Here is a 26,092-nt window from a genome sequence, read left to right on the forward strand (position 1 = left end):
AAAGGGGAAAATAATAAGACACATATAATGATAACATTAATGATGAGTTTCTATCTCTCTCCCTCTTCTTTTTCAAAAATTTTCTTTCTTTTCTTGTCAACCAAACATACCCTAGAGGATATATCTGCATGTTATCATGTACTCATTAAGGGTGTTAAATGGTTCGGTGTGGTTCAAACCATTTAATTAAATGATCTCAGTTTTGAAACCATAATCGAACCATTTATTAAAGGGTTATACGGTCTCATTTTAAAAGGTTTGGTTTGGTTCGATAAACGGTTTCTATTTGTTATTTGGTTAAATGATTCGATCGATTCGGTTTAAATGTTTAACTAAACGGCCTCAATTTTGAAACCATAATCAAACTATTTATTAAATGGTTTTACGGTTTCGGTTTAAACATCTCAATTCGGTTTCGGTTTGCTTCTGACACCCTTAGTACTCATGATATGGCATGATGTTCCCTAAGACGATAGGAAAATTTTTTGTTGCTACTCTTGTAGCAGGAATGTCCTTGCTGGCAGCCAAGGAAATGGAATAATTCACTTTCCCTTTGGGTTCATAAATACTCTCCTAGGTTTTAGTATTTTCTAAAATACCTTTTAAGATCCCCCCGCCTTTTAGTGCATAAATATTTTCCTAGGTTTTCGTATTTTCTAAAATACCCTTTAAGATCCCATTTCCTAGGTTGCCAACAGGTCCTGCTACAAGAGTAGCATCAAAATTTCAAAGGATTCTGATGCGGATGTGTCTATCAACCAAATAACTTCTAGGTTCTGATTAATACATTCACGATGAATCTACCAACCACAAAGCTGCCCTATACCAAAAATGCCCATTCATGGTTACCATTAAACAATAAAGACTTGGAACTGTAGAGATATTGCATAAAATTTCATAGCCCTCATGCATGTACTAGTTTTAAGTAAATTTAAGAATCTCAGGGTTGTATTGTTGTATTTTTTTCGTATTCCAGGTTCCATAGAGATACTGAAAATTAATGCATCTAGAGCAGATCCATGATCCCAATTGGACATTGTTAAAGATGTTTAGGTGTGCCCCATCAATCTAGAGAAGGTAAAGGAAATGGAGCACAGATTTCTAATCTCATTCAGATCTGGTAAAGAAGATAGGGAAACTTGCCCTTCCAGATTCCTTGCTATACAGAATAATAAAGTTGATGAGTTTCTTTTGACAATGTAAGTAGATGCAGTTAGTGGTTGAAGCTAACCAGAGGTTTCATATGCTCCCACCTCAACAGAAGAACAAACCCTCCCATAGTCCTTGCCATATAGTTGATAGGTCTCTTTCATCATTTAAGTAGACAAAATTAGTGGTTAAAATAACCAAAAAGGGCACATATACCCCAACCTGTCAATAGATGAAGAAGGACACTATACCCATGTTCCTTGCCATACAGAGAATAAAGAAGTAGCTAAGTCTCTTTTGGCATGTAAGTAGAGAAAAAGAGGCTAAGACAACCAGAAGTACCATATAAGGAAAATATATCCATATGCCACCATCCAATAAAAAGGAAATCTCCAGATAATCAGATTTTACAAACATTTAAAGATCAAACAAACTACCAAGTTATACATACAAACAACACTTTCAAATATCCTGTCCCCCCCCCAAAAAAAATTCAAATAAGTCTTACCCTTTGAAAAATGTACACTATACAACAACATACAGACATATCTTAGTTTACTTGTTGAACATTTATGAGAGAGGAAAGCATGGACTCTGCGATCAGCAAATGCCATGGCTTCCTCTTCTTAATAAGACATATTCCCTCTGTTGTTCTGACCTATCTCTGCTTCCAGCTTTAAGATTCAGACACCATGCTCAACATGGGAGATGCTTCTCCAACCCCCGTAACTGAAGTTTTACATGCATGGAGAACAGCACAGACGTCTGTCATTTCAAGGAACTGCTCCGCATTGTCCATCAACAGGGGCCCATACTCAAAAACCAGCTTTTTGCACTGCCAGAAAAAATTGAAATGGCAAACAGAAAGAAATATAAGCAAGGGAAACAAATTCCAAGTTACAAAATTTTATTGCAGTAACATCATAATATTCTGCACATTTGTCATCGCAATGTCATCTCATGTTCCGGACTCCAGTTGCCTAAAATTTGCCGTTGACACATTGGATATTCTGTAAAATCTGATCGATTGCATACTTGTGGAAAGTCATACAACGTTAACACTCATTGTTGTCAAGCATAAAAAAAATTCATTTGACCCGAAGGACGGATGGAGATCCTAATTGAGGTCTCATGTTAGTACTGGAGTATATCAAGAAGATGGCCCACAAAGGTGAAGGTTTATAGGGCTTTTAGAATGGATTACATAATGGAAATTCATACTGTCTTTGAAAATGAAAATTCAGTGCACATCCGGTTAATTGAGAACCCAGATTTTCAAGGAAATAAGAAAGCATTTTGAAGTCCTCTGTACAAATTTAGGAAACTCAAGATGGTTCAATAACACCAAGTCAATGACCTGTAAAGATTGCAGAGATAGAGTCCTCACCTCCTTCACATAGTTCTCCACTGCATCACATCCCTTTAGAAAAATCTCGATTATATCTAACTGCAATAATTACCAAAGATAAATGAAGGTGTCAATTAGCACCAGGCACATATAATCAAAATTGAAATGTTCATTGAATTTTCTATTAGAAGTTGTCTTTTTTGTTTTTTGACAAGTACAATGTAATCCACTTAAACTTAATTTTTAAGGAGCGGGACTCAAACTGAAGCCTCTTTATTACAAAACAGTAACAGAGTAACTTAATTGCTAGGCCAACCACAATCCTTAAAACCTCCATATTACATAGTGAAACCTTAATGACAAGGTAGGATGTAATTTGCAAAGACATTACCATGTTTCCCAATGAATCATTTTCATAACTTAAATATTTTTTTTAAGGACTTGAACACGAAGTCCTCTATGCTCTATACTGCATGCCTCAGCCTTAACCATCAGACCAAATGCAAATCATAACTTTGTTTGGAATGTAGATTAAACCCAAGTCCTCCTAGTTAAAAAGCAAGTAGGTTATTATTATTAATTTTTTTCAATTCTGCTTTGTTATTCATAAAGAAAGAATTCAACCAATATAGTAAACCACAAATTAAAAAGAAACATAATGTTAAACAAAATCTCTGCAGATTAGATAATTAACTAGTCCCGCAGAGAAATATAGATATGGCCAAAGTTTCATAAAACAGATCAGAGCGGTCCCTATAGTGGCTCAGCAGTTGGCGTGATCTGTGCAGTTTAATTGAACTATACACTAGTGGTAATGGTTCTTGCATTTTGTGTAAGTGGTCCCTGATTCAACAGTTTATATGTAAAATAACATTGGTCCAGCTCCCCCCCCCCCCCCAAAAAAAAAAAAAAAAAAAGGGGGGGGGGGCATGGTCCAGCAATTGAGCTTGAATGATCCAGTCAATTGGATACTCCAGTTACTGGTTCCAAGCAAATGAATAATTGTGACGTAGAACATCAACAGTGTGGAAGAGTCCAACAGACTGAAAATCTTCATCTAAAAAATAAATGATTCACATACTTCCCCACATCTGAACAGAACCTGCATTCATTCCTAAATCTCCATCCTTAGTTGATAAGATGATCCACCATCATCAATACCTTGGCCAAGAAAAGCAGTCCACATAAAAATGTAACCCTAAGAGGCATCCACTGGTACCAGGTAATCATAATGGAGGAACCACCAATGTCACATTTTGAATAAGCTACTGAAAGCTTGCCACTTTGCTGAGAGATCCATATGCTTTACATCTTGCAGGCCCTACCTATATGTGTATTTTCCAAAACCTGCAGCATCTAAGATAGCTGATCCAATTCCCAAGACTTCAGATTCCTCCAGAAGATTGACACCAAAACCCTTCAACCCCTTGAGCTCCATCTGATCTGGCAACAGTCCCGCAACTATTTTTTTGTTCGAAGCTCGCAAACAGATCCAAAGCTGTTTATCGAGAGACCAAAATTTAACCCACCTTCAATCTCCAACAATATATCTAATTCCTTTCTTAAACCATAATAACTTATAACATATCCCCTTCCACGCCCTATAACATAATCCCGACACCTAGTTGTCTCCCAATCCCCTCTCAGCCACACCGTACTCTGCACCAATACCAATATTATCAATGTTGAAAATACGTATTAGCCTCAGTTGTTACTTCCCAGCAGGAAATTCTATCTGGTTCTCTTCCAGGGTAAGATGTCCTTTTGAAAGCAATTACAGTACCACACAGAAAGGAGAGCTGATCATCTGCAGCCAACATGTAGAGCTTATTACTGCAAGTCCCATCATGAGAAGTGATGATGAAGACCGATGGGTGTTTGAGAGAAATCAGCAAGAACCTATCCAGGTTCATTCCCCCCCCCCCCCCCCCCCCCACATCCAACCAACATACTTGGGAGATTTTCTTCCAATTAGGTGGGTCCTATAGCCATCTCGTGTGGAGATATGTTAGGAGGCCAGGCTGCTGTTTACGTGGACATAATTCATGAGAGTTGCAGCCTTGAGTGGAGATGATTTTTAGGAATATTTTTTTTTCCAGATTTCAAGTGGGCCCCATGATCAATACGTGGAGGAGGATATGAACAAGAATTGACAGCTTTATTAGTCTTAGATTTTAGAGAATTTTTAAGCTATTGCGTGGAGGGCTTGTTAGGATAGATATTTGTTTCTATTTAGGTTTAATTTCAGTTACTTGATGTAATTAGAGTTAGAGACAATTTAGGAATTAGTTTCCAATTAATATTTGGAGTTTATCTGTTTCTAGAAATTGCTTAGGCTGTAATCAATTGGTTTATAAATAAGAGGAAGGCTGAAACAAGCCAAGTCGAGTTTGAGAAAAAAAGAATGAGTTCGATTAAAACCATTATGGCTGCGAGATACAGTTGAGAGGGTGAGAGACCCAAAGGAGAGAGTGAGGCTCAATTCGATTTATTCTATCCTTCTCTATCTTCTCTATTTTCTGGTTTTGTGGGAAGCTTTCGTTTTTGCTCTCCTTGTGCCAAAATTTGAGGGAGGGGATTGGTCATCACATTAGGCTGCTGCTGTTTGGGATGCAATTCAAATGTTCCAGCTTCCAAAAGGTCTTGTATCTTGTGCCGAAGGATCAAACAATCATCAGTAGAGTGCCCATGTTGTGTGTGGTACACACAATACTTTTCAGGTTTATACCAACGTGGTGGAGGCTGAGGGACAAATCGAGGCTCTACTGCCGCAATCAGACCTGCATTGAGTAGTTTGGTGAAGACGTGACTTAATGGCATTCCAAGATCTGTGAATTCTCTCGGTGGCTTCTTTGGTGGAGCCGCCCTCTGTGCATAAGTGGTGGGAGGTGGAGCTGATGATAGAGACATGACTGGAGTAGGAAACACAAGGTTCGCCTCGGGGGCCCTATTTGGAAAGTTCTTCTTGCCCCCACTTGAACTAGGGGCATAACGATCCATCTCTGGAAGCGACCCATGGGATAATTCATCCTCAATTTGTTGCCCAGCAATTATCAATGAGTTGAATGAAGTCAACGGCTGTGGAAACAGATACTTCTTGAGGTGGGGTTGCGATCCTCTGACGACCATTGCAACTTGTTCTCGCTCAGTGGGGCGATTTGCCATCAGTGATGCTTTATCGCGGAACCTTATCAAGTAAGCTGTGCAGGTCTCATTGGGCTCTTGCTTTGTTGTCTCGAGATCCCAACGAGTCAGCTCAACATCAGTGTTATAAGAGTACTGGTGGTTGAACGCTTTGATCATGCCATTCCAGGTACGAGTCTCAGACGGGTCAAGGTTCATGAGCCATTGGAGAGCTGCATCCTTGAGACTCAGCTGGAAGGCCTATCCCATCTGTTCAGGGGTAAGCTTGTCTATCCTCATCTGCCCAATATATGCTCTGAGATGGGCTCTAGGATCTCCTTTTCCAGTGAATTTCTCACCCTTGTATTTGAAATTCAAAGGAAGCCTCGCTTTAGGAAAGAAACATATTCCTTCCGCATCAATAATTTGATCCTCGATGCCCTTTACATTCTTGAAAGCTAACTCGAGCTTCTCCAACTTCTCACGCATAAGCTTCTCCCTCTCTGTCTCAGGGGGTTCTTCAGGATTTTGGTGTTGCTTGAACACCACATCTTCCTCTTCATCCAACATCATGTGTCGGATGCTCCGTGGGGTATGAGGAACACTCTGTCATACTCCGGTTGTCTACTAGCCTCGAAATGTCGTGATCGAAACATTGCTGACAAATTGGCCACGCCTCTTGCAATTTGTTCATCTGCTCCTACAAAGACTCTTCTCTGACAAGGGGATTTCCGGTTGATCTCATGGTGAATGAAATACTTTGACTAACTGGTGGTAATGATATTCTGACAAGACGGCCGTCCCTCTGGGCCCATAGAGATTGATTATGTTGTCGGGAAATGGTGCCTTACAACTGAGAAACACACCCTGATCAAGTTTGTCTTGAGGTGAGATGACTCAATGATAGATTATAAGGGATGTTAAGGGATGGACTCACTCCCCTAATAGAACACAAGGCAAGAATCATGCGCAAAACAAAATGACCGAACCATACAAGGGTGGCTTAGGTAAGAACAAACCCTATTTCCAATTCTACGTTGAAACAATGATCAAGAACCATGTAATGGATGAACTTGGTCTGTCCCTAACATCAAGACAAAGACATGGTACCTTTACTAGGTTGAAATGTACATCACACCGGATCGATTGTGTAGGCATCACCCTACGGTGCTGACCACGTGGTGTGGATACATAAGTCAACGCTGATGTAGTTACCAACACTCAAATCTTAACGTTAAAGATGGACCATGTTTATCCGTTGGTGGACGAAGACTGAAACGGGTAGAACTAGTTAATGGGGAGTTCTAATCCAAGTCTCAAACAATTTTACATTTGTGGCATTCCTAATGATTCAGATCTATATCCACTACATGATGCATGCAAAGGGTAGGTCGATAGATGTAACAGTCACCCTGGACAGATCCGATATACCTATCGCTCGTATAAGCGAGTCATGGGTACGTGGTTCCTTTGATATACCAGGGGAGTAGATCAGTCGATCTCAGAATGATCAAACTAGTGCCTTTTTTGAGTATCGAATGTACCCCACAGCACACTAGTGACCACCCTCGCCGAAGATTCTAAACCCGTAAAGTACAGTATCAAGGGGTGTGACTTAGCTGTGGATTAGCCATGACTACACAGGGGTTCCAATGACTAAACCACGTGGTTAAAGTGATTCCATGCGGTGAGTGTGTGCATGGGTGTAGTGCAGAAAGTGGCTATCAGTTGAACTCAGAATATCCGTAAGGAACATTGTCGTTGCCTAATTTCACTTTGAACACTTTTATGTAGGAAGCGGGTATCATCCGATCTTAGAGTACTTAGTATGATGTGTCTCAACTCCCTGGGGGTAGAGACACAACAGGGAGTACCCTCGTCGTTTGATTTCACTCCGAACATGATGCATGATGTAATCAATACAATGATGATATATACAGACAAATATGTATAACATAACAAGTATAAAACAAAGAGTATGGTCAATCAAAAGTTTAACGATCCCCAACGGAGTCGCCACTGTAGGCGCAACGGATGAAGATCGATCCGCGACCTCTTTCTGGCGTGGTGCACCCGAGTGTGGGAGCGGTGCAGGGATTGTTGTTGATGGTGTAGGGAGTCGCCACCTAGATCAGGGTTTAGGACCCACAAATGGTGCCCGTTCTTCAGAGAAGGGCGCTAATTAACTCCAATGACTCAATGGATGGTCTGCTCCAGATCTCTGGGTAGGTGTCAAGTTACGGGCTGGGAAGGTGTTAGGCACCCAGCAACCGCCCGGCCGACGGCCGGTCTTCCTAGACCAAACTCTATTGTATACTATTGTGTTATGCGTATTATGCACCTAATTAAACTATTTTATTTTTTGTGTTTTGATTATCTTTGTTGAAATTTATGGACCTAATTAGGCTAATTAAAATTAATGTTTTAATCCTAATTACTACCCCTAAGTTAGGTGATTATGTAGAGCCAAAATGGCCAAAATTATGAAAATACCCCTAAAGGACCAAAATATGTACAAAGGCAAGAAATCACATTTAAATGCTGAAATGATTAAAACATGATTAATGGCATGCATGTGAATCATTAAAATATATACAATACTACAAAGTGGTAAAATTACCAAAATGCCCCTATTAAGGCAAAAATACAAATATGCATGAAAATACAAACTTATACTTAAAACATGCACATACAGTGATAGAAACCTTTCCAGGGCCCTAAATATGGTTTGGTCGCAAAATGACCAAAATACCCCTGAGGGCAGAAGTGACTTTTTATGCATGGTTATGATTCACGGTGGGCATGTATGCATATGAAAACATTCTAAAACAACTTAAAACAGAATTTAATGCTTAGAAATGTATTTTTTCTGATTTTCTTGGATTTTTACAACAAATAGAAAAATGACATCTACATCCCTAACATGGTAAGGAACACCTATGAAAATGATCAAACATTCATGTCAGTGATTAATGATCCCATAAAATCAATCCTGATGAAATATGTATCCCATAATTTTTTTGTGAATTTTTATGCATTTATACTATTTTTAATATTTTCTGAAATGCTAAAAAGAAGGGAAAACAAAGAAAAATACAAAATCCCCATCACAGATCCGAATTGGATCAAACCAGAGCCCACACCCACTAATCAAAACATGATATTTAACATAGTCATAATGATTTTGTCCAAATCCCCACCCACAGGTTCAGATTTTACATAATCCGAAATCCTTCACAGGGGCAAAAATGTCACAAAAACCACTTGAGAAAATTAATGGACATCAAGTACAGTGGGGAACATCTTCCCTAAAATTTTCAGAAATTTACCACTCTTGTGTTATTTTTGAAGATTTTTTAACTAAAAACAGCCTCTTTTAACTAAAGAAAATCAAAAGAAATACATAAAAACTAAATAAAGATATATAAAACCTACCCTTGAAGCGTGGAAGTGTCTGGGCTCAGTCTACATATCCTTGGATGGCCGGAACTATCGCCGGGAGGCACCGAAAGCCACTCCAAGTGTGTTTGCCCTGAATGGCAAGAGTGATGAACAAGGGGTATTTGAGGAATTTTATATGTCTATGGAAGCAGGATATGGAGATGTCTCTGGAATGGATGGACAGAGGGGAGAACGAACTTCACAATGATAATTTTTTCATGAATTTTCTCGGTCCCTAAACCCTCCAAATGGCCTGTTATTTATAGGGGAAAAACTGTTCGAGAAAAGGTCTCAAAGACCCCTGGGGCCTTAATGGCTAGGATAAGGAGTGATGGGCTAGCTTGCGTGTGGCCAGGCCTACTGCGCAGCTCGGGCTGGCGTGTGCCTAGGCTTGCTGTGCAGCCTGGGCTTGCGTGTGCCTAGGCCTGCTGGGCAGGTGGGCATGGGTGATGGGCCTTGTGTGGCTCAGCCTAAATGGTGGGGGTTTGTCCCCTGCCGACAGTTCAGCTGGGCCGGGTCAGACTGGGTTGATTCGATTTTGATGGCACAAGGCCCATTACCCCAGAGATCTTCATCCGTTGCACCCAGGGGAAAGAAAGAAAATGGGAAAATGGGAGTCGCCACCTAGATTTAGGGTCTAGGACCCATGAATGGTGCCCCTCCTTCGCAGAAGGGGCGCTAATTTATCCAATGGCTCAATGGATGGTCTACCCTAGATCTCTGGGTAAGTGTCAAGTTACGGGCTGGGAAGGTGTTAGGCACCCAACAACCGCCCCGCTGACGGCTGGTCTTCCTAGACCAAACTCTGTTGTGTACTGTTGTGTTATACATATTATGCACCTAATTAAACTATTTTTTTTTTTTTGAAGATTTTTGATTATCCTAATTGAATTTATGAACCTAGTTAGGCTAATTAAGATTAATGTTTCAATCCTGATTACTATCACTAGGCTAGATGGTTATGTACATTACGCATCCTAGTTAAGCTAATTAATGGATTTTACCTAAATTAGAAAGCCTAACTCTATGGTCTAATTATATCATGGAGAAGGACAATTATATTGATAAGCAAAACAGCTTATAGGCCAAAATAGCCAAAATTACGAAAATGCCACTAAAGGGCCAAAATATGTACAAAGGCATGAAATCATATTTAAATGCTGTAAATAAGCAAAACATGATTAAATAACATTAACATCATGCATTTGGATCATCAAGAGCACATGAAATGGCAAGGAGATGTGGGGTGGTAAAAATTACCAAAATGCCCCTGTTATGGCAAACATGTAGAAAATGCATGGTAATTCATGAAAATGCTGACTTATGCTTAAAACATGTTTATTAAATGTTAAAACATGCGACAAAAGTAACAGGAGCCTTTCCGGGGTCCTAAGCAAGGTTTAGTCACAAAATGACCAAAATGCCCCTAAGGGCAAAATGGCAAAAGTGTCAAAAGACACTTAGAATCATTGTAGGCATCGAAAGTGATGTTAAACATCCTAAAATGACTGAACACACCAAATGATATTTCCAGAATGATAGCCTAGGCCCACATTTGGTAAATTACCAAAATGCCCCTAGAGGGCGCAAATGACTTTGTATGCATATCTAATCAAGCATGATGGTCACGTATGCATATGAAAACATCCTAAACCATTCTAAAACAGCATGTCATGCATAAAAACATTTTTTCCTATTTTTCCAGAATTTTTCATTATAATTAGAAAAATGACATTTATACCCCTAAATGAGATGGGAAATGTATAAAAACTATCAAACATGCATGTTAGTGGATAATGATTCCATAAAATCAAGCATGATGAAATATGCATTCCATAAATTTTTTGTGAATTTTTATGCATTTATATTATTTTTAATATTTTCTGAAATGCTAAAAAAGAAGGGAAAACAAAGAAAAATACAAAATCCCCATCACCGATCCGAATTGGATCAAACCAGAGCCCATTCCCACTAATCAAAACATGATCTTTAACATGGTCATAACACTTTTATCCAAATACCCACCCACATGTTCAGTTTTACATAATCCGAAATCCTTTACAGGGGCAAAAATGTCACCAAAAAAATGATTTGGAGCTTGAGAAAATTATTGAATGTCAAACATAGTGACAAGCATCATCCCTGAAAATTTCATATTTTTTTTCACTCTTGAATTATTTTTAACATTTTTATAACTGAAAAACAACCTTTGTTGTAAAGAAAATCAAAACAAATACTTAGAAATAAGTAAAAAATACCCTTGAAGCGTGGAAGTGTCTGGGCTCAGCTTGAGTAACCTTTTTTTGACCGTCAATATCGCCGGAAACCTCTAAAAGCCGCTCCAAGTGTGGTTGCTCCGAATGACAAGAGTGGTGAAGAAGGGGTATTTACGGAATTTTATATCAGTAATGGAGCATAACCTATAGATAAGAAAACCATGGATGGAAAGAGGGGATCAAGGACTACGTGAAGGTAATTTTTCACTAATTTTCCTTTGTCCCTAACCTCTCTAAAACACCTCCTATTTATAGGAAAAAAGTGTTCGAGCAAAGGTCTCAAAGACCCCTGGTGCATTAATGGCTAGGATAAGGAGTGATGGGCTGGCTTGTGTGTGGCTTAGGCCTGCTGGGCAGGCCTAAGCACACGCAAGCCCAAGCTGGATCACCCATGCCCAAGCTGCACAACAAGCCTAGGCACACGCAAGCCTGGGCTACGCAGCAGGCCTGGCCACACGCAAACCAGCCCATCACTCCTTATCCTAGCCATTAAGGCCCCAGGGGTCTTTGAGACCTTTCCTCGAACAGTTTTTCCCCTATAAATAACAGGCCATTTGGAGGGTTTAGGGACCGAGAAAATTCATGAAAAAATTATCATTGTGAAGTTCGTTCTCTCCTCTGTCCATCCATTCCAGAGACATCTCCATATCATGCTTCCATAGACATATAAAATTTCTCAAATACCCCTTATTCACCACTCTTGCCATTCGGGGCAAACACACTTGGAGTGGCTTTCGGTGCCTCCCGGCGATAATTCCGGCCATCCAAGGATATGTAGACTGAGCCCAGACACTTCCACGCTTCAAGGGTAGATTTTATATATCTTTATTTAGTTTTTATGTATTTCTTTTGATTTTCTTTAGTTAAAAGAGGCTGTTTTCAGTTAAAAAATCTTCAAAAATAACACAAGTGGTAAATTTCTGAAAATTTTAGGGAAGATGTTCCCCACTGTGCTTGATGTCCATTAATTTTCTCAAGTGGTTTTTGTGACATTTTTGCCCCTGTGAAGGATTTCGGATTATGTAAAATCTGAACCTGTGGGTGGAGATTTGGACAAAATCATTATGACCATGTTAAATATCATGTTTTGATTAGTGGGTGTGGGCTCTGGTTTGATCCAATTCGGATCTGTGATGGGGATTTTGTATTTTTCTTTGTTTTCCCTTCTTTTTAGCATTTCAGAAAATATTAAAAATAGTATAAATGCATAAAAATTCACAAAAAAATTATGGGATACATATTTCATCAGGATTGATTTTATGGGATCATTAATCACTGACATGAATGTTTGATCATTTTCATAGGTGTTCCTTACCATGTTAGGGATGTAGATGTCATTTTTCTATTTGTTGTAAAAATCCAAGAAAATCAGAAAAAATACATTTCTAAGCATTAAATTCTGTTTTAAGTTGTTTTAGAATGTTTTCATATGCATACATGCCCACCATGATTCATAACCATGCATAAAAAGTCACTTCTGCCCTCAGGGGTATTTTGGTCATTTTGCGACCAAATCATATTTAGGGCCCTGGAAAGGTTTCTATCACTTTATGTGCATGTTTTAACTTTCATAAGCATGTTTTAAGTATAAGTTTGTATTTTCATGCATATTTGTATTTTTGCCTTAATAGGGGCATTTTGGTAATTTTACCACTTTGTAGTATTGTATATATTTTAATGATTCACATGCATGCCATTAATCATGTTTTAATCATTTCAGCATTTAAATGTGATTTCTTGCCTTTGTACATATTTTGGTCCTCTAGGGGTATTTTCATAATTTTGGCCATTTTGGCTCTACATAATCACCTAATTTAGGAGTAGTAATTAGGATTAAAACATTAATTTTAATTAGCCTAATTAGGTCCATAAATTTCAACAAAGATAATCAAAACACAAAAAATAAAATAGTTTAATTAGGTGCATAATACGCATAACACAATAGTATACAATAGAGTTTGGTCTAGGAAGACCGGCCGTCAGCCGGGCGGTTGCTGGGTGCCTAACACCTTCCCAGCCCGTAACTTGACACCTACCCAGAGATTTGGAGCAGACCATCCATTGAGTCATTGGAGTTAATTAGCACCCTTCTCTGAAGAACAGGCACCATTTGTGGGTCCTAGACCCTGATCTAGGTGGCGACTCCCTACACCATCAACAACAATCCCCGCACCGCTCCCACACTCGGGTGCACCACGCCAGAAAGAGGTCGCGGATCGATCTTCATCCGTTGCGCCTACAATGGCGACTCCACTGGGGAGAAATACACTTATTTGGGAAAATGTGTGCAGCTAGTATCGGCACTCCTTGGCAGATTAGACTAGAAGACAACACGAAGGTTGAAAATGCACTCAATTGGCAAATTCGATGTTGTGAAAATGCACTCAATTGGCAAATTCGATGTTGAATGAAAATGCACTCTATCGGCAAATTCGATGTTGGGTGAAAATGCACTCAATTGGCAAATTCGAATGTTAGGTGAAAATGCACACTATCGGCAAATTCGATGTTGGGTGAAAATGCACTCAATCGGCAAATTCAATGTTGGGTGAAAATGCACTCTATCGGCAAATTCGATGTTAAATGAAAATGCACTCTATCGGCAAATTCGAATTTATGAGTCTGACTTGTATGGTCTCAATGCTATTAATTGAAGGAGCTTGCAAACTTTGGTGATTTATTCCCTGCAAAACAAAAGCATGCAATTCGCAACATTTATTCATGCGCACAATCCTAACGCTATGTTCATGCAAAGGAAAGAGTCCAAGTTCAGATGAAGATAGTGGTGACAGTGATGATGGATTGTGGCAATGGTTTTTGGATGGTTTGATTGTATAGTGAGTTGGTGGTGATCTTCGGATGGCTGAGATTGATGTTTTTTTTTTTCTAATGGATTGATAGATGTGTTTCATCATCTGTATGAACACCTTCCCAACACCTTCCCAAATCATAGACCACCCTTTCTTGATGCCCCCTGGTCTTCTGTGTTGACATGACATGTTCATTGATGCATGTTACTTTGTGTCTATGCTTGTGACTCTTGAAGTCAAATCTTCTCTTGTCCCTAGACTTGGCTTGACCTCTGACTCAGCTATTATAGAATCATCCAATGATAGCTTGCCGGTTGAATTTGTATCAGTGGACTACCTTTTAATCCAAGAGAGACAGAGAATCTCTTTTTCTTTTCTCTTCTTCCTTTTTTTTTTTTTTTTTTACTTGGACTCTGCAGTGTATCATGTCAGACTAGAAATAACTAACGGAGTCTTCAATAGTGTAATCATGCCACTGGATCCGGATAACAATAGAAGATTACAAGGTGGGATGTTCCGATTGAGATAAAAGACTTATCTTAGCCAGAGGTGATGATGAAGTTGATGGCCAGGTTGGCAGATTTCATGAAGAATGATTGGGGAATGATGACTTTATTAGTGAGATCAGGAAGTGCACAGTGGATGAACATTAAGGTGAGAAAAGGGTTTGGAAATCTGACAGATTAAGATCGGAAGAGATTCAAACTTTGGGAATGGAAGAAAGCAGAATGATAGAGATGATATGAGTGATGACTTTTTTTTTATGATTTTTTCTTATTTTGTTATTTTTTTTTGGGCCGCCTACATATCCTTCCTTTGAGGAATCAGGTCGAACCGTAGTTCTATCTTGATGATGGTAAGAAAATGAAGTTTGATGAAAAGATGTGATGGGTGGTGTGACCGAGCTAGAAAGCTGCCTACGTATCCCAAGTCAGGAATCAGGTCAAACATAGTTCGTGCCTTTGTGGTGTCAAAGCCTTGATAATTATGTTCCATCATAGCTGGGTGAGCTAAGAGCCATCGACGAAGATCTCACCGCGTTTAGCCTAGGAGGACTTATTAGGTTATAAGGGGGTTTAGGACATGGGTTCTAAGAGATGGCAAATGCTCAAATATGCCCCCAGGATCCAACCAAAATTCAGTAATTTTTGCCTCAAAAGGTTAATTGAAAGCTTGGCAATTCCACCCTCAAAGGTTTGACTAAGAGGTTTTATAATTTTGTTCCTCAAAAACTGGACCGAGAAATATGACAATTTTGCCCCCGGTTACTCGTAAGATTTTTCTCAACCTTGCTCAGACTAATGCATTCCCTTGACTTTTTGATTTTTTTTTTTCTTGCTTTTTTTTTTTTTGATTTTTTTTTTGTTCCTTTTTTTTTTGGATTGTCATCACAGTTTTTTTTCTTTAACTCCTTTTTTTCTTTGTCACTAGCTTGGGTTCTTGAATCTTCTCTGGAATAAGCTTTTTCTTTTCACAATCTAAATCTCGGGGACTCTCCTTTTCCCTTTATTGCTCCCGGCAACATCAAACTTTGATATGAAAATGTTTCCAATTAGACCCTGGGAGCGGTTAGGACTAAGTATATCAAGAGTACTTTGGTGATGGGTTAGAGGGTAAGCTAAAATAGGTTCCAAATGAGCAGGCTGAGGCCCAAAGTGGTAACTAGTGGATTCCAATGTTTTAGGATTTATTTGGCATAGCTAGCGGTCAAGGATGGTCTCCCTTAACAGGTTCAATGAAGTGAAATCTCCTTTTACGCTCCGTGCTCATTTGAAGGGGATCAGATGTTTGGAAAGCTCAAGAACTTTTATTGTCAAGACTTCGACACCATTTTTTTCTTTTCATTTTTATCATCACGAAGATCATCTTCAACATTGAGGGAAAGCAAAGAGTAGAGAAGAATGTTTATGTAGAAAAGAGATAATTTATTCATAACTAATGGAATAAGCACATCAAGAGGCATTTACAGAAGGAGACTCGACAAAAGGAGAATCTAAAGACCTAAGGGACTTATATCCGGACCCGGTAACATCTTCAGTGTGCATTCTCCGTCTCCGTGCAGTAGTGTCATAGTGCCATTTGCCATCTCGAAATGTGCAGTAGCCAAAAGGTGCCCTTCTAGCCGGGGCTGGGAGCCTGGAATCATTTTAAGTCAGCCAGCAAGACTATTCTCATCAATTAAATGATCGTAGTTTAACGCCTTCGGGCGATTCTGCTTCCCTCACTTTGGATGTGTCGGGAGGGGATTGGTCATCACATTAGGCTGCTGCTGTTTGGGATGCAATTCAAATGTTCCAGCTTCCAAAAGGTCTTGTATCTTGTGCCGAAGGATCAAACAATCATCAGTAGAGTGCCCATGTTGTGTGTGATACACACAATACTTTTCAGGTTTATACCAACGTGGTGGAGGCTGAGGGACAAATCGAGGCTCTACTGCCGCAATCAGACCTGCATTGAGTAGTTTGGTGAAGACGTGACTTAATGGCATTCCAAGATCTGTGAATTCTCTCGGTGGCTTCTTTGGTGGAGCCGCCCTCTGTGCATAAGTGGTGGGAGGTGGAGCTGATGATAGAGACATGACTGGAGTAGGAAGCACAAGGTTCACCTCGGGGGCCCTCTTTGGGAAGTTCTTCTTGCCCTCACTTGAACTTGGGGCATAACGATCCATCTCTGGAAGCGACCCATGGGATAATTCATCCTCAATTTGTTGCCCAACAATTATCAATGAGTTGAATGAAGTCAACTACTGTGGAAATAGATACTTCTTGAGGTGGGGTTGCGATCCTCTCCGACCATTGCCACTTGTTCTCGCTCGCTGGGGCGATTTGCCATCGCTGATGCTTTATCGCGGAACCTTATCAAGTAAGTGTGAAGGTCTCATTGGGCTCTTGCTTTGTTGTCTCGAGATCCCGACGAGTCAGCTCAACATCAGTGTTATAAGAGTATTGGTGGTTGAACGCTTTGATCATGTCATTCCAGGTACGAGTCTGAGACGAGTCAAGGTTCATGAGCCATTGGAGAGCTGCATCCTTGAGACTCACCTGGAAGGCCTGTCCCATCCTGCTCAGGGGTAAGCTTGTCTATCCTCATCTGCCCAATATATGCTCTGAGATGGGCTCTAGGATCTCCTTTTCCAGTGAATTTCTCACCCTTGTATTTGAAATTCAAAGGAAGCCTCGCTTCAGGAAAGAAACATATTCCTTCCGCATCAATAATTTGATCCTCGATGCCCTTTACATTCTTGAAAGCTAACTCGAGCTTCTCCAACTCTTAGAATGATCAAACTAGTGCCTTTTTTGAGTATCGAATGTACCCCACAGCACACTAGTGACCTCAGCCTACCCTTTGCATGAATATTAGGTGCACACGGGTTGCGCGTTAGGATTGTGCGCATGAATTTGTCCTCAAACATTATCCCTCAGCAAATTTTTTCAATCGATCTGTGTACGGAAATCTGTTGGTGATCGGAAGATTATTCAAAGCATTAAATTTGCTGCTGAACATGGTGATTGATCTCCTATTCTATCCAGCACTTGAATATCAACTTTTGAGGATCAATTCTACACCGAAGGAAGGCTACTCAATTGGAAGATCTGAGCCATTGAAGCACCTTAAAGTCGATCATGGAATTTTGAGAGTTTACCCTATTTTCTGCTATATAAGATCTGATTATGATTGGTTTCTGTGATTTGTTACTTGAATCTGAGATTTATTGATCGTGTTTACGATCCTGCCTGGGGTTAGGAAATTTGTGATCCAACTCTATATCAAGTGAAAGAACATCTAAAGGGTATTTTGGCAAATACACCTTGACAAATCTGTATTGGTTTGTCAAAATTCAAAATCATAATCATCAAACACTCTCCAGATACCTTCCCCCATACTGGCTATGCAGTGCTAATTCCAACTCTAGAAAGAAATGGAGAAGAAAAGGCTCGAGGTTTGGTTTCTGCAGGCATTGTTTGCATATTGACTATGATCAGAATCATTGTACCGGTTTCTGGCACTAATTTTGCTAAGAAGATAAAGTATTAAATAGGGTTAAAAATGTAAAACACATCTACGGTGGAAGACTATCATCCATTGAGTTCTTTTTGTGCAAAAGGAAAAATCCGCTGGAGTTTTGTTCCCTATTCTGCCTGATGTTGCATGTAGAAAAGATATAAGGAAAATTGAGACCAGCGTCTATTACATTCAGAAGTACTGTTAGGGAAATATTCGCAGAATAAGTTTATTCAAGTACAAACCTGTGTGTCTGGATCCTTCAACTTGACCAAAATTTCTTCAACAGCATGATGACACAGTGTGCAGCCATCTTGTTTCTGTTCTGGAAAAGCAATTAACTCCTGGTCACAAAGATCCATTTTCACGCAGAAGTCCTCCGGGTGGATCGTACTAAGCTCCATGAAGAAAAGTGGGGCATAGTAGTCCACTAACGTGATGCACTGACCAGGAAAATAAATAAATAAATAACGCAGCGGAAGATAAGAAGGCAAAATGGTTCCATGCAGTCACAAAATGCGAAGGACATAATTAGGTTTCAGAATTTCCATGAAGCATCAACAGATATCAAAAGTCGTACATTCTAGTTTCTCTGGGACCTTCCCTGTTAACAGTATTTTCATAAATACTAACACCAAAAAATAGATGCCTACTATTTCTTCTACTAATAATACATTGAGGCAGATTATATTTTTTATGAGCAAGAGACTGCTGTCTGGTCATGTAGCACCTGCACCAGCACAGGGGCCAATGAGAGCACATGTAGGGGCATCAACTTAGATGCGATTTTTTATTTCATGGGGGGGCAGGGCGGTACTTTCGCACGCTCCTGTGTCTGGATGCAGGAGCCACACGACCAGGTAGCGTCCTTTTTCCCATTTTTTATTCATAAAATGAAACTTGTCTTGACTTACCCATCAAGACATCCACGTAAGACATATTGAAGCAAGTTTAACTTAATATTGCGTACCATATTCATCATAACAAATCAATCTGCATGTTCGAATGATTCTAATCATTAGAGAAAAGGTTCTATGATCTTGAATCCTACTTGTAATTATGATATTCAAGATAGGGCGACAGAAAGGCGAAGATCATTTATGAATGACTAGGACAATCTAAGGTTTTTGGTTCAAGATCTCCATATCCTATATTCCTACCAATAAAATTGTCTGATTTCAGCAACCCACCCCATCCCCCCTGGTGTCATGCCCTCCACTTACATCAGCCGATTGAATCAGATTGGCAAACATTCAAGAATCCAAAGCGACAATTTATCAGGGTATGCAGAAGAAGCTCCAATACACAACTAAATAAATAAAGCAACAGCACATATAAAATATTCTATTTCATACAGCACCCATAAGGTCTCAACAAAACCATGATTGCATGAGATTTGATAGCAACCTGCTGCTTGAAGGAGTGCAACTTATGGCAGGCAAGATGAAGATCCTCGATGACCTGTTTCTGGGTCTTGTTTTCGCTAAGGTACTGTACTGCCTGGGCAGTGAACTGTTCACACAAGGTGCACACTCTTTCATCTTTTGCAGCAATTGTGGCAGCTTGAATCTTGCTTTTGGGCACCTCATAACTTATCTGCTTACCTACAACATGAAGCATACGGTCATCAACTCAACTCTTTTTTCCAGAGGAGTAGGCCAATACACTTCTAGTAGACACATTCACTTCTCCAGATGGTAGAGTGTACATGTAGGGTCTATATGGATTATCCCAAAAACTAAATTGGAATGAGAGAACTATTATAAGATCTCAATCTCCAAAAACCTAACATGTTTGAACATCTACTCTCCAAGTTTTGGTCAGGTTTTGGAGGATCATTGCCAGCATATTTAACCATATGCAAAAATATTAAAATCTCATTTACAACTGCTAGCACATAATATGCATGTGATGACACAGTTGAGGACATGAAGTTGGATGAGATCGCTGTGTGTTGGGCAAGTACAGTCACAGGAAGTTTCACAAAGGAGTAACCATAACAGAAAGGGAAAAAAGAATAAAGTATGCATCCCCTTGTGCAAGATACTGCAACAGGGTAGAAGCTAGAAAGATACTTGGGACAGGAAAAGATAGTGATTATGAGGTAGTAAAAATCTTGTGGAAGTTTCCTACAAGAATACTTGATTGAATGAAAGAAGAATAACCAAATAAGAAGACTAAATAATGCATGTATTGGGTGGTTTAAAATCTTCAGGAAATTTCCTAGAAGAATATCATGCTTGAATGAAAGATGAAAAACACAATAATAAGTCTAAAGGCTTACCTGAAAGATCAGAGATCATTATGGTCCTAGCATCCACCCAAGCCCAGCTGATGCCCAGTACAACAAGAAGCAAAAGCCCTACTCTCACACCCATAATGCCTGCAGTGAAAATCGGTTAAAATCCAACTTATACAATCTCATCTTGATTAAGCTAGTTAAGCATCATGGATCTTTTAAGTTCATTCAATTGTATATTGTCAGTTCTAGAAACCAGACCATTCTAAAAGCTAGCAACGGATATATAATCCTACATGTGAGAAATAAATAAACTGAAGATAAAATCATGGGCACCAATAATATCCATAACTGATCTCAATTCAAATCTATGTCAGAATCTGTCTGACAACATGGGATCTTAAAGAATTATTTTAAATCCTAGAATCGAGGACAACATCCTAAGGCTACAGTGTTTTTCAGACGACTAATTCTAATTCTCAAATCAATGATAGATTTTGAAGGCCACGAACCTAAGACATTCATCGCAACAGAATAATTTTTACCAGATTTCTTACAGAAGTGGATACATGGTTTATTATATTCCAAACAAAACAGGCGAGACACACTCAGACATATATACAGAATCATGCAGATATACTTGGTGCATACACATATATGTATGCCACCTAAACAAGCAACTTGGAACAGAGGGTATTAGAATTTAGTAACTGGTAGCTCATGGAGGGAACCAGAAATAGTAAGATTGGGGGATCCAAAGAGCAACTTTCGAAGATTGTTATTAGGAAGAAAAAGTCAAACTCCCGGATATGCTAATTCAGATCCACACCAAGAAAAATAAAAGCCATTAATTCAGATATGACACTAACAACAAATCATTTCACTAAACTGAAACAACATATGAAAATAAAGACAACAAGAACGCAAATAAAATAACACTAAAAACACATACCCAAGTGCTACTAGATTCTTTTTCCTTTCTGGCCAAAAGGGGAGGAGATGGAGAGAAAACTAATTCAATTTTACTATACTGAAACAACATATGAAAACAAAGACAACAAGAACGCAAAGAAGTAACACTAAAAACACATACCCAAGTGCTAATAGATTCTTTTTTCCTTTCTGGCCAAAAGGGGAATTCAATTTCAGAGAAACTTATTGGGTTCCAGAAAGAAAGTTAAGCACGAAAAATCCAGGATTTTTTGGGTGGTTTAGACTTTAGATTGTTCGGTAGACTAACAAAAAATAAAATTAAAAACGAAAGCTTTAACGGAATTAGACAGAATCAGAAGTAAAAGTAGAAGAAGAAAGAAATTAAAATTACCTGTGAAGAAGGGATCTGATGGGTGGGTGGGAGAGAAGGAGACTGTTTGGTAGAGACGAGAGAGAGCTCTTTCTTCGTTCCTTGTGGGGTTTGTTGGGCTAAAGGCTACCTCTTAAATTGAGGAAGCGTGGACAAATAATTGCAGAATCCCACCACAAGGCACCAATCATGTTGGAGTCTCGGGAGCTTTATCTAATTTCTTATTTACTTACGTGGAAAACAAGGAAGCTTAGCTGTCGACTTCCCTCTCCCTCTCACAACTTCCCGTCTACAACTAACTCTATTTGCTGGGGAGCTTTTCGGTTTTTCAAATTTTTTACTGCGTTTTTTCACCTCTGGAGTCCGGACAACTCCACTCCAGAGAGCTCAACACGTCCAGGTAGCATCCAACCGTCGGGCTGTGTAACACACATTCCTAGGCGTGCATCGAGATATGTGCGGCACAGGCCAACCCTTGGATGCCCCCTGGGGCATTCCCTGGGTGTTGTGCTTCTTGGAGAGGAGCCGGATCCCCAATCAAGCAGGCATGGGTTAAGTATCGGGTAATTCGTATTGGTTGATTTGTTTCAATATCGGCCATGACCATGGTTTTAGTAATTGGTATCGGTATCAGTCCGTGTAGGTCTGGATCGGACAAGTTTACTACTGTTTCCTTTGAAAATTTGAATTTTTTTTAAAAATATTTCTACCCTTATTTGTACCAATTAACCGATAGGAGATCGACTAAGAATCAGTATCGATTTCCACTGATACAACAACAACTCATCCTTATCCCAACTAAATGGGGACGATTACATGGATCCTTCCAAAACAAAATAGGGAAACTAAGATCCACACAAAGGAAAAAGAAAGTAAGAAGAATGAAGAATAAAAATGAAGAAATGATATAAGTGCGGGTCCTTTGATATTTATTTATTATTATTTTTTTTTTGGGAAAGCGAGGAGGGAATATAGATAGGATCAGGATCGTCTCCAGTGAGCAGGGAACACCCAGGGCGCTGCCAACCGTTGGATTGTGCCGCACACATCCCTAGGCATGCACCGAGATGTGTGTGGCACAGCTCAATCGCTAGATGCCCCCTGGCAACACCATGGGTGCACGCCTCCCTGGAGACGAGCTAAATTCATATAAATATAACTATGTTTAGTGAAATATAACTATGTTTAGTGAAATATAATGCTTCCTTATTTGACACATATTAGTATATGAATAAATCCTTATGAATAAGGAGTAAGGAGTAACGACAAAAATATTTTTCCCTTGTTAGTTAAAAAAACAATGGCAAATTTCATGAACACCCCCTGTAACTATTTGAAATGGTAAATACACCCTAAATTTGATCAAAATGTCACAGATTATCCTTATTTTATATTTTTATTTCAACTTGGTCCACTCCGTTAGATATGTGTAGTTAAGTGACTGTTAACTCTTTTATAATGGCAAAATTATCCTTACCATAGGGTGAACTTTCTTTCATACCCATTTCCCCACTTCTTCTTTATTTTTCATTTAAATGACGAAATTACCCTTACTTGTGAAACCCATTTTCTTCCCTTCTTCTTCTCCTTCTTCTCCTTTTGCTGTTTCTTCCGCCGTCGCCACCACTGCCACCCCCTCCAGCCCTCCTTCTCTTGCACCCCTGCAACCCCGCCACCCCCTCCCCTTCGCTTCTTTTCGACTCGAGCGATCCCGATTTCGATCTTTCTTGTTCCCTCGATCTCGCAACCTCGCCGAGTCCTGGGACTCTATCGGTAAATCTTCCTCTCTGGAGAGCTAAAAAAACACAACAATAAACAAGAAACCGTCAAAATCAATTGAAAATGTTAAGGAATCTAGAAGTCACAGAGAAATTGGCCTGAGAAGTTCTAACCAGGTGAATCTCTCAAGCTGCTACTTCTATGTCGCCGTCTCGATAATCCGTTCGCAGCCGCCATACTTCCTCTTCTAACTTCTATGTTCCTGTCCATCTCTTCTTATCTCTTCTCATCAAATCAATCACATAAAACCCATCAATAACATATCTCTCTGTATCTGTCGGCGAGAGGAAGCTCGAAGCATCTTGGTTGTTTTCAGACGGGAAAAAGAAAGATGACTATGGTGGTTGGGCGATTCCGGCCGACCAAGTCATCGACAAGAAAGGTTTTTCTTGTTTCAAGCCAAATCATTTATAATTTTCATTTACTCTGCTTTTGTGGAAGTAACAGAGAGGAAGGAGGAGAGGATAGCACGGAAGAAAGTATGGATGAAGAAGAGGACGAAGATTCTGGTGTGCCGCTTCCACGGAAGTCTTATCCATCATCGTCTTCTCCAACAGAAGTGTTATCCACCAACGAAGGTTGTTAGGACAGCCCCAACGTGGAAGGTCGCCGATGAAATGATCGGAGTCTAAGTTCCAAGAAAAGCTCGATCAGGTAGAGTTTGCGTGAGAGTGATAGGGGACTAATTGGATTTTTTTTTATAGTACTTAACTGTGGAATTTATCGGATTTTTTCTGAGCCGTTGAACTTTTGCTCTTTGCAGCCTCCACTAAAAGGTCGCACGAATGTTGGGTGTCAGGTAGTCTGGCAAGTGGAGACTGGGCGGAGCAGATTCACCGGCAAGCTTCTACTTCGCCGGCGCGGCTGAATGCCACAGCACCATCACCAGCTCCGATCTCGCCGTCTTCATCCAATGTTTAAGTCCGGAAGATGGTTCGTTACTTCAAGTTGCTGTCTTTCCTTGAGGGCGCCAGAGAAGGAGAACTGGAGGGGGTGGCGGGGTTGAAGGGGAGTAAGAGAAGGAGGGCTGGATTGGGTGGCGGTGGTGGTGGTGATGGCGGCAACGGAAGAAACAGCAAAAGGAGAAGGAGAAGAAGAAGAAGAAGGGGAGAAAAAAGGAATAAAATGATGGAATTTTAGTAATTTTTATTTAAATTACTAAGAGGGTAAAATCGACATTTTATCTTTAAAGATAACTTTGCTTAACGTTAGGGGGAAAATTGACATTTTGATAAAATTTAGGATGTACTTACCATTTCAAATAGTTATAAGAAATATCTGTGAAATTTACCCAAAAACAAAAAACAAACCTTATGCAAAATAGACAATATGGTTGAGTTGGGCACTAGATTATTTATGTACCCTGTCAAGAAATTCTCTGCTATCCATTATCAAAAATAAATTATTCAATTATTTTATCTACGTGGCAAACAATAGAAGGTATATGAGAGGATTCCTATAATGGATGTATAATAACCCCTTTTTTTCAAATATTTATCTAGATGATTCTCGATATATTACAATAAAAATCTCTTTTTAATTTTTTTTAATATTGACAATATCAATGAGAAATGTTCTTATATTGTAAATCAATAAAAATATCAAGAAATGTTTTTTTTTTGTTTTTGTTTTTGTTGCTCTCTTAGGTCACACCAATGGCAACAAGTAAACAATATCGTCTAGATAAGGCTCACATATTCAAGAGAGGAGAGAGAAAATAAAAAAAAAAAAGATTATGAGAGAACATATGGTAAGTTAGCTATGTGATTTTTTTTTCTTTCTAAATTATAAATGTATTTTATAGGGAAAATATTATTTACAAGGTTCCATTGAGGGAGGCTTATTCTAACTTCTAAGTAATATTAGTATTTTGTCGATTTGATGTTGAATAGATAGAGAACTCTTTGAAATGCCTACATGTGACGTTTTATGGTTTACTTCAATATGACTACCATTTTATAGATTTCTCTCATGTATTTTTAGGGGAAAATGTTCTTTCGCAGGCCACGCCTAGACACAGTTGGAGAGGTGGGTGGATGGGGGGGGGGGAATGACCACCCCGTCCCCATGAAAGGCGAAAATCCTGCGTTTGAGATGCTAAAGCACGTGCTCACATTGGCTGCCGCACGCACATGGCCCCTATGCTCCCCCTATTTTTAATTAACCAAATCCATAGAATGAAATAAAGTGAAATTTCCCTATAATTTCCAAATGTAAGACGAGGGTCCTGAACTGCATATAATGACTACACACCAAAATTCAAGGTCAACATCACCTTATTTGCCATGTCATCTAAAACCATATTTACACGCATTATGTTCAATATATTTCCAAATATCCAGTATGTTGCAGTTTTTGTCATTGTTGGAAAATTAGGTTTTTTGACTTGACTCATCTATTTTAAATCTTTCTTATTTCTTTTAATAATTCAATTCCTTCTTCTCCTTCTCCGAGTGAAGAGGGACTAAGGCTTTGATTACTTCACAAGTGAGAAGGAAAAAAAAAAACAGGAACTAAACCTGGGCAAGTATTCATGACTTATGACCAGGTTTCATGTTTTATTTTACTCGACTCGCCCGAGTCAAAACCTAATTTTTCAACTATGAGTTTTGGTGTCAATGA

The 26,092-nt window shown here is 39.4% G+C and overlaps 1 protein-coding gene across 3 annotated transcripts; it reads right to left on the reverse strand.

Annotated features, from left to right (window-relative positions):
- Nucleotides 1-1,641: 1,641 nt before the first annotated feature.
- On the reverse strand, nt 1,642-21,776 carry LOC122671998 (prosaposin). Of its 3 annotated transcripts, XM_043869502.1 has the most exons (7): nt 21,533-21,678; nt 21,341-21,409; nt 20,434-20,532; nt 19,557-19,753; nt 18,395-18,592; nt 2,537-2,596; nt 1,642-1,984 (listed from the first exon to the last, which is right to left on the reverse strand). In XM_043869502.1, the coding sequence occupies exons 3-7, from the start codon at nt 20,525-20,527 to the stop codon at nt 1,826-1,828; spliced, it is 708 nt and encodes a 235-aa protein (XP_043725437.1). In that variant the 5' UTR covers nt 20,528-20,532; nt 21,341-21,409; nt 21,533-21,678; the 3' UTR covers nt 1,642-1,825. The 3 variants fall into 3 exon arrangements, with proteins under 3 accessions (XP_043725437.1, XP_043725438.1, XP_043725439.1); XM_043869503.1 differs by lacking the exons at nt 21,341-21,409; nt 21,533-21,678 and adding an exon at nt 21,713-21,776; XM_043869504.1 differs by lacking the exons at nt 21,341-21,409; nt 21,533-21,678 and adding an exon at nt 21,482-21,500.
- Between the last annotated feature and the right edge of the window lie 4,316 nt (nt 21,777-26,092).

The sequence above is a fragment of the Telopea speciosissima genome, chromosome 8, assembly GCF_018873765.1.
Source record: "Telopea speciosissima isolate NSW1024214 ecotype Mountain lineage chromosome 8, Tspe_v1, whole genome shotgun sequence".
Taxonomy (NCBI): domain Eukaryota; kingdom Viridiplantae; phylum Streptophyta; class Magnoliopsida; order Proteales; family Proteaceae; genus Telopea; species Telopea speciosissima.